This window comes from Pteropus medius, unplaced genomic scaffold (genome assembly GCF_902729225.1).
Source record: "Pteropus medius unplaced genomic scaffold, Ma_sr-lr_union100, whole genome shotgun sequence".
Lineage (NCBI taxonomy): Eukaryota > Metazoa > Chordata > Mammalia > Chiroptera > Pteropodidae > Pteropus > Pteropus medius.
The window spans coordinates 6,767,889-6,777,217 of record NW_024344253.1 but is presented as its reverse complement, the minus strand read 5'-3'; the positions used below and the strand labels follow the sequence as shown (position 1 = coordinate 6,777,217).

The window sequence follows — 9,329 nt, the reverse complement described above, 5'->3', positions numbered from 1 at the left end:
ACCAGTATAAACTTTCTTTCCTATATGAGTAAGTGCCAAGGACTTTTTCTTCTTAACCTAAATTGGTAAGAAGATTGCCACCTGGGGAAGGTGAACACTTACTTTGCCTGGGGCCTGGGGGACTTCCTGGCTCCGCTCTGGATCAAGGGGGTCCCTGAGCTGCATCCCTCCCCTTCCTTCTCCCTCCTGCTCTTGCTTGCGCGCTCTCTCTCTTTCTCATTTCTGCCTCTATCTTTTAGAAGTTATTTATTATGACTCTTTACCATTTTCATCTCTCTTCAGCAGAGCCAATCAGCCTTCCACTCTGACCTCCCATCCCCCCGCCCCCAAACTGGGACCCACCACAGTCTCTCTGCCCAGGGATTTCTCACAGTTTCACAGCAGCGCTTTTACATTTGCTACATCTCCAGATTTGGGTTTTGAAGATATGAGGGTTTCTTGGTTATTTTGATGTTTGGTTTTCCAGTTGTCTCAAAGGTCTTTATTTGACTAAGCCTTATTTTCTACATTAATGTACTATTTTATCTTCATCGTATTGCAAATTCTCGTATCTTGGAATAAATATTATTTTGTTCCATTGATATGAACAGGCAATTTTCAGAAAAAAGAGATCCATATAGATGGCCAGTATATGTTAAAAAAAAAAAAAAACATGTAGATCACAAAACAAAAAGATAGCAATTTTCACCTATTGGTTTGGCAAAAATTTTAAAGTTTGATAATATTCCCTACTGAGGAGGGTATGAGGACTCAGGCATTCTCATACTGTTTGTGTGAATGTAAATGGGTGCATGCTTTTTGGAGAACAATGTGGCAAAAGCCATCAGAAGTTAAAAAAAAAGTATGAACTCTTTGCCCCAACAATTCCACGGCTAGGAATTAACCCTAAAAATGTATTTGCAAAAGTATACTAAAGATAAATGCATAAATATGTTTGCTGTTGCATAGTATATCATTGCAAAACCCAAAATGGTTAGCACTTTAAATGTCTATCCATTGTGAACCGGATAAATTATCTATAGTACATTCACACAGTGGAACACTACAGCAGTTTAAAAGAATGAGGAAGACTTATAGGTACTGATATGGGCCAATCTCTACAAAAAGTTGCAGAATAGTAAACATAGTGTGATGCTTTTGGTATCCATATATATTTGGATACAAATATATATATGTATATATATGTGTGTGTATACATATGTATAATATATATAAACCTAGGTATGCTGGGCTTGGGTTTAGAAAGATTTACATTTAACCAAAGCTGTTAACCTTTGCAAGAGGGACTGGAGAAACAGGAAAGCCTTTTTTTTTTTTTTAGGAAAGGCAACCCTTGGTTGACCTCACAGATTGCAAGGACCTTGTCAATTACAATCCCTTATTTTTTATGCCTATAGTACCTAGTCTTCCTAGGTGGTCTCCCATCCAAGTACTAATCAGGCCCGACCCTGCTTAGCTTCCGAGATCAGACAAGATCGGGCACGTTCAGGGTGGCATGGCCGTAGACACAGGGAAGCTTTTGATTTTATGTCTTTCTGTATTCTTCAATTGTTCTAGTGATGACATGTATTACTTTATTGTCACAGAGTTTTTCTGGGTATTGTGTTATGAGGCATTTTTGTTTTCTTTATACTAGTTTATTATTTTTTTAATCCTAATATCTTTAAGCCAAGAAAAGGGGGCTCTATTGGAGAGATGCTGAGGTACCTCATTCAAAGGAAGTATTGGACAAGCAGTCTGCAGGAGGAAACAAGTACAACTGGGCCAGTGGAGTTTTGGGACCAGGCGCTGGGATGATGGAGGCCTTTCTTGCCTCTTTTTGTCTTTGTGTATCAGTTGCATTCTCTCTCAACCATGTAAAAGATGAGGAATGAACATGAATCTAAATTTTGTATCTTGTGGCTCCTACAGCAGAGAGAGACCAGACTTCCTCAGTACCCACTTGACAAAATTCCCAAGGAAGGGCTTTTTTGACCAGGCTTGGGTCAGGTGTTCTCTTCTGGACCTATCAACTCTGGCCAGAGGTGGCGGGTCTCTGAGTACCTGGTGGATTCTCTGGAGTCAAATGGTTGGAGAACAGTTCTCAGTAACAGGGAGGGTGCTAGGAAGGTAAGACACTCATTCTTTCACTTATCCATTTGTTCAGTAAATTATTGAGTGCCCATCATGTGTTAAGGTTTGTGCTATATGCCTTGAACACAATAAACCAGCAAGGTCTTAGTGATCAGAGAGCTTAAGTTCTAGTGAGGGAGACAGTCTAGAAATCTTTGTCTGCTGCCCCTCCCTGCCCTCAGCCAATTCACTCTCCCCATTCACAAAGAAAAAGAGGGCTCTCATCAGAGGAGCTGGGGGATATTTTCATCGTGAGGACACTGATGACTAAGAAACAGACGCTTCAGACGCTTGGCAGGCCTGGCCTCTGGGACAGCTGCAGCTGTTCTGAGTTACCAGCCAAGAAGCAGTAGATAAAGGGAGTGGCTTCCTGTTGAGCTAAGATCTTTGGGTCTAGCTTAGAAGTCAAGGCATCTCCAGAAACAAAATTGTCAGGCAGACCACTGAGGTTCTGTGAAATTTTCATTATAAAAATACAAAACCCAGGCCTAACTTAGGTGCCTGATTCCACAAACTTGGCAGAAAGTCTCAGTCTCTCAGGTAATCGTCATCCTGAGCAAACAGAAAAACAAAACAAGACAAAACAAACTGATGGCTCAGCTCTGTGCCAGTAGCATAGACTGTGGAAGGCAAAGAATGGGGGGGGGGACGGGGAAGGCTGGGAAGGGGGAAGGTTGCTGATGTGCTGACTTTGCAAGAGATATCTGTGGGGTTCACTGATGTGAGGAAAACCTTCACCCATGAGTTATAGTCCCAGTTGGGGACCCTACAGAAAGGTGCTCTGCTTTAGAATGTGACACATGCTGGGCCAATGATTCAAGCTGCAACACATGAGCTTGGGCATCAAAGGACAAGGATTTCTACGTACTCTCTCTCCACCCCAAACTACTCTCCCACATGCAGGTTGTTGGTCCAAATGTGGCTTTGCCCTACCATTGTATCTTATATGATGTGGTGTGTGTGTGTGTGTGTGTGTGCGCATGTGCGCGTGTGTGTGTGTGTGATAGAGAAAGAGAGAGAGGAGTATTGTTTATACATGATGTAATAATGGTGATTAAATTGAAGATTTAGCTCATATCTGGAGAATGGATGGAAATCACATCTAAAGGAGACTGTACATAAACCTGTGGATGCTGAACTCTGATGTTGAGAGCTGTTTTGAAGGGCCCCTGCCACAATTATTTTTGGAAGACATCAAGTGTCAATCCTGCTGGGAAGAATATAGTGCATTATCCATTGTAGCAATAAGAATAGGATGATGACAGGGTATTTTGGGAATGAAATGTATAGGCAGTAGGCTTGGTTAGTAAGGGGTGGAAGGCTCTGGACATGTAGCCACACCTACCACCCTTGGTAAATGGGGCTGTCTTAGGCCATGACTGTTCCAGGCCTGAACCCATAGCCTCATGGCATCAGATAGATAATGATGACAGCAAAGGTTGAATTGGCTCATCTACATAGAGAAGACAAGTGGTCAAATTGGGGTCAAGACCATGGTGAAATGATGCAGAAACCACACAGTATAAAGAGGACACATAAAGTCAAGAGAAAAGGCAGGCTGATCAGGAGTGAGAGGAGCACAGAAAACAGAGCAGAGGCAGGAGAGGTGGGAGTGGCTGGTCTCCAGAGCTGCTTTGGCCTCTGACACTGGTTCAGTTTGTCTCAGTCCACGTGTATGCCGACAGGAAATCTGCCTTGTGGATCTCATTCTTGTAACACAAAGACGCTACCTACAGCTTCATAGCTCTTGTATTTTTACCCTTTTGACAGTTCTGATGTCACTGTTTGCTTATAGTTCTCTCCTTTCTCCTCAAGACCATGTCTTACTCATCTCTATAATAACATCTGGCCCGTGCAGGGAACCTTGCAGGTGCCCATTAATGTCTGAATAAACATCTGTATTTATCACAACAACTATTGGCCCAAGCCCTGACCCAGAGGCTGTGGAATAAGCAGCAGCACAGGTTTTAAAGTCAATACATGTATCAGCCACATGCAAGGAGGTGAGTTGGGCCAAACAGATTTTTTCTGTGTCTAAAATGGGAAACATGGAATGATAAAGCAATTGGCAGTGGAAGCAGAGGCTTCAAGGATGTGTGGGAAATGGACAAGATGCATGGACCTTCTGGTCTTTAGTATTCTCGCTGTGGCAATTATGAGGGACCTCACAGGTACAGGAAAGAGACACCAAAATGGCCATATGGTGGCAATTATGAGGGACCTCACAGGTACAGGAAAGAGACCCCAAAATGGCCATAAAAGTGAAATGTAAAATGAACACAGGTATACATGATTAACAAAGCTGATTAATAAGTCTTATGCATTATTGCTAATCTATTTGTATGACCTTGTACCTGACCTTAGAGACCTCTTTTGTACATTCAGGACAATGGTAACTGCTTTGCTGGACTGGCATGAGGAAGCAATGTGTAAGGCATAAAAAGTGCCTAGTTCAGCAGTACCTCCCACACATATGGAAACACGGATACCTTCTTAAAAACAGATTCCCAGAACACCATTTCTGCTATCTTCCTAAACTGGGATTCTTTAGGGATTGAGCCTAGGAACCTGAATTTTAAATTAGCATCTCAGGTGATTGATTAGGGTGGTCTAGGGAAACTTTAAGGAGTACTGAAAGGATCAATTAAGGCATGTATGTGTTTTGGGTGGGGAAGGCAGTACTATCACATGTGGCCACAAGGTGGCAGCAGGGAGAGACAAGGAGAAACTGGCCTGTCTGGCAAGTGCCCACTCAGGGGGGCTGGGAGTAGGCAGACATGGGGATAGGTTATGGGAGTAGGTGGGGCCTGTAATGCAGTAGCTCCTTTGCCAGATGGAGTCTGTTACTGCAGACTAATTCCCTGTGACTGCCTGTCTCATTACCAGGTCTTTACAGAAACTTTGCTTTTTGCCAAACTGCCAATAGAAAATTCATCAGTGTGACCTTGGCTGGGCTTAGGGTGGTGGTAGTGTGTGTTCCACATGGATGAGTATGAGAGGCAAGAGGTGTGACCTGCATAGGGAAGCTTACTCAAAGGACACCAGCGCATGTCAAAACGGGGCCCCCCATCCCCTGCTGCAGGCTTGTGGTTCCAGGTGCTCTTAAAGGACCTGTTCACCTGAGTTGAGCCTGCTCCAGTCACGAGAGGATCAGGCCTGTGGCTGGGGAGCTGGCCAAAGACCAGGCAAAGGATGCTGGAATGGGGTGGGGGCAGGGAACACAGGATGGGGCAGCTGCCTCTGGAAGCAGCCAAGATGTCCCTGGCTGCAGCAGGGGTGGTAAAAGGATTAGGTGACAGTCTCCTAACCCAGCCCGGAACTAACACCCTTCTTCCCCTCACTCAAGTACCCTGGCCTGGCCCACTCCAAGCCTGCCAAAGCTCAGAATAACCCTGAAGACCAGACAGCAGGATGGCTAGGGCTCTGCTCAGCGCCCTGGTCCTCTTGCAGCTCCTCGGTATGGACAGGGGTCAGGGGAGGTGGTCAGACATACACATGGAGATATTATCATAAAGGGACAGGACAAAGACAGAGACTAGGTGCAATATCATTGCTTCGGCACACATGGAATAATAGTCTCAGAGACAGATATACAGAGAAGCAGAGCCCTGCACAGACTCAGAAGAAGCAGAGAGGAGAGGCCTCCTATAGCATCTTCATCACTAGTAAACTCCATTGTTTGACCCCATCCCCAGGGAGAGGTGAGGGGACGAATGAGGAGTTACGTCTTTATCATCATCTCTTCGACAACTATGACCCAGAACGTCGGCCAGTGAGGGGGCCTGAGGACACTGTTACCATTACCCTCAAGGTCACCCTAACCAACCTCATCTCACTGGTAAGATACCCCATCTCCACCCTAACCACCATCTCTGAGCTTAAGATTCCACTTCTGGCCCCAGCAGCTGAACTCTGTCCTAAAGTTCACTTCTGGCCCTGGAAAACCATTTCAATCATCCTAATCGCCCATCTGCAGAACGAAAAAGAGGAGACTCTCACCAGCAGCGTCTGGATTGGAATCGTGAGTCAACTCTGGGGAACAGTGTTAGGTCTCGTTCCCTCCCTAGAGAGGGGCCCCCTTTCTTCCAAACTCCTAACATACAGTAGTTGGGAGATGCAGGGCACATGTCCTTCCACTCCCACCCTTTAGGATTGGCATGATTACCGACTGAACTACAGCAAGGAAGACTTCGGGGGTGTTGAAACCCTGCGGGTCCCTTCAGAACTCGTATGGCTACCAGAGATTGTGCTGGAAAACAAGTGAGGACCGGGTAGAAGCCAGGCTGGAAGGAACCCGAGTCCTGAGGGGGCGGGTAGGAGGGAAACTGGGCTGGACCTGGTTGGGACAGGGTGTTGCTTGAGGGCGAGGAGCCACGGACTTCCGCAAACGCTGGGTTTCCGGGAGCCTACAGTATTGACGGCCAGTTCGGCGTGGCCTACGACTGCAACGTGCTGGTCTCCCAAGGCGGCTACGTGAGTTGGTTGCCCCCGGCCATCTACCGCAGCACCTGCGCCGTGGAGGTCACCTACTTCCCCTTCGACTGGCAGAACTGCTCGCTCGTTTTCCGGTGGGAAATTACTTAGAGGCCAGGACGATTATGGGGTTACGGGAGCAGGGGGCGGAGCCATATGGAGAACTCTAACCTGGAGGCGGAGCCAGACACTGGGATGGGTGGGCCCACTCCAGCGAGTTAGAAGTAGGGGTGGCAACAAGCGTGGTCTGGGTAATGGGGTGGAGCGTTATTATCCAGCCAGATCCCACCTTCGAGGGCAGGGCCTAAGGCAAGGGCTTGGGTTCGATCTTCTGGGGTTGGGCCCCCGGCCCTGGCTCCTCCGCAGCTCTCAGACGTACAATGCTGAAGAGGTGGAGTTTGTCTTTGCTGTGGATGATGACGGAGAGACCTTCAGCAAGATACATATCGACACTGAGGCTTATACTGGTGAGGTCGCCTCCTGTTCCGAAAATCCGCTTCTAGACGAGGGTCCAGGGAGGAGACTTGAAGGGGGTTGCCCCAGACCATCAGTACAGGGAATTGACTTTGGCAAGCATACTTTAACTTGCCCCTTTCCTGAAATCATTCTCGATTGTCAGACTAGTCCTACTTCCTCGTGGTCATTCTGTACCCTCACCAAGAATGTCCTTTTCCGCCCGAATTGTCCTCATGCCGTCGGCCCATGCCCAAGCAGTCCAGACCACCTGCCTCACCTACCCTGGTCCAGACAGCTGCCTCCTCTCTCCCGCCCAAAGTTACAGGCTCCCGCTGTCAAGTGTGGGGCCACAGAGCACAGCAGGGCACCCCACCCCTGAGGGCGGGCTGAACTCGCCACCCGTCCTACAGAGAATGGCGAGTGGGCCATTGACTTCTGCCCCGGGGTGATCCGCCGCCACAACGGTAGCTCCCCTGATGGTCCAAGGGACATTGAGGTCATCTACACGCTCATCATTCGCCGGAAGCCACTCTTCTACGTCATTAACATTATAGTGCCCTGCGTGCTCATCTCAGGCCTGGTACTACTCGCCTACTTCCTGCCGGCGCAGGGTAAGTTGTCATCCCAACCCTAAATCCTGGCTCGCTTTGGGGGGGATGGAGGGCTGCTCTCACTGGGCCCTCCTCCAGCCGGCGGCCAGAAATGCACCGTCTCCATCAACGTCCTGCTCGCCCAGACCGTCTTCTTGTTCCTAATTGCCCAGAAAATCCCAGAGACGTCTCTGAGCGTGCCATTGCTGGGCAGGTGAGGGCACAGCGGGTCTCGGCGGTGCCCATATACGGTCTTGGCCAACGCGAGGGGCGGAGCCAGACTGGCATGGGGCGGAGCTAAGAGGGACGAGGCGGGGGAGGGCGGGGCCAACAGCAAAAAACTCCGGGAGCAGCTTAAGCTGTCTCATCCCGGCCTGGGCTTTATTTGAACGCGAAGTGGGGCTGGGACTGCGATGGAGTCTCTGGATCCCCGTCCTCAGCGCTGCTGCTGGACGCCACCTTGAGGTCTCCTGAGTATCTCTGTTGGGGACGGGCTGGCTCAGTGCCTCCCCAGCCGCGCGGCCTCTGGCCCCCAACTCACCCCCATCCCGAACTCACCGGTTCCCCGGAGGTTCCGAAGCCCAGCTGGAGTCGCCACTGCTGCAGAAATGAGGCAGACCTCTGTAGACCCCATCCACACAGGCATAGCCTCGCCCCCTGGAGCAGAAGCCGGGCGCTCTCGCCCGCAGTAACCTTCGCTTGCCGAGCACCCTGCCCCACAGCCTAGGCTACCTGGGCCAGCGCTCCACCCGGATCACCGGAGTCTGGTCCCGGGCTGCCGTCGTCGCCATCTAGTCGGCCCACCGACTGCCGCAGCCATAGGGCTGAGATCTGCAGTGTGGGTATAGGAGTTAGGATACAGAGGTCCCGATCCCTTGTCGTCCCCCCTCTCATCAGTCCTCTAGCGCTCCACCTCTAAGGTGGCGCCGAAGTTCACGAAGCTTGCCACAGCTTTTCTTAGCACCAGCCCCAGGGTGGGCTTCGGAGCGGGCGTATTCTTCGGCTCCAGCGGCTCCAGGGACTTCAGCTCTCTGAATCTCTGCTTCAGATACTCATGGGCTGCGGCCACAGCTAGTTCCAGGGAAGATAGAAGGGGAGGCTGGAGGGCCACCTGGAGGAGAAGCAGGGGCAGTGGAGCCATGAGTTCATAGGACAGAAGTCACGGTGGGGGCGGCGGTGCAGACCTTCCCAGAGGGTCTCAGGTTGCCATCCTGGGGCAGGGGCCACTGGCGTTGCCTCACCTCCGTGGAGCTGTGGAAGTGGTAGACCCACAGCAGGGTTTCCAAGGAGCTGGGGATTCCCTTCATGGCTGCCATGAGCGATAGAAAGGGGAGAAGAACCAGGGGACGCGTGTGGCCCCTCAAAGGAGCAACTCAGGAGTCTCACTCCACCCCCTGCGGAAAGTTGTTTGTGAGGTCAGAGGAGAGCGGCGCTCTCTGTGGTTCCGGGGACATGGGGAGGCTGTGACGTCACGCACTTCGGGCTCCTCAGGTACCTCATTTTCGTCATGGTTGTTGCCACGCTCATTGTCATGAATTGCGTCATCGTGCTCAACGTGTCTTTGCGGACGCCCACCACTCACGCCCAGTCCCTGCGTCTGCGCCACGTAAGCGCGGGGTGGGCGGTTCCAGGGTAGGGGGCGCGGCTTCGAGCTAATCTCCACCACGGCCCCGCCTCCAGGTCCTGTTGGAGCTGCTG

At 50.1% G+C, this 9,329-nt stretch overlaps 1 protein-coding gene and 1 pseudogene across 3 annotated transcripts; both read right to left on the bottom strand.

Moving 5' to 3' along the window:
- Positions 1–1,388: 1,388 nt before the first annotated feature.
- Positions 1,389–1,507, bottom strand: LOC120607997 (uncharacterized; annotated as a pseudogene).
- A 6,101-nt stretch (positions 1,508–7,608) lies between these two features.
- Positions 7,609–9,329, bottom strand: CUNH17orf107 (chromosome unknown C17orf107 homolog). 3 transcript variants are annotated; one of them, XM_039869670.1, is made up of 5 exons: positions 8,873–9,329; positions 8,578–8,742; positions 8,364–8,462; positions 8,190–8,231; positions 7,609–8,111 (listed from the first exon to the last, which is right to left on the bottom strand). In XM_039869670.1, the coding sequence occupies exons 1-5, from the start codon at positions 8,945–8,947 to the stop codon at positions 8,013–8,015; spliced, it is 480 nt and encodes a 159-aa protein (XP_039725604.1). In that variant the 5' UTR covers positions 8,948–9,329; the 3' UTR covers positions 7,609–8,012. The 3 variants fall into 3 exon arrangements, 2 of the variants coding, with proteins under 2 accessions (XP_039725604.1, XP_039725605.1); XM_039869671.1 differs by having other exon boundaries at positions 8,190–8,228; XR_005654260.1 differs by having other exon boundaries at positions 8,190–9,329.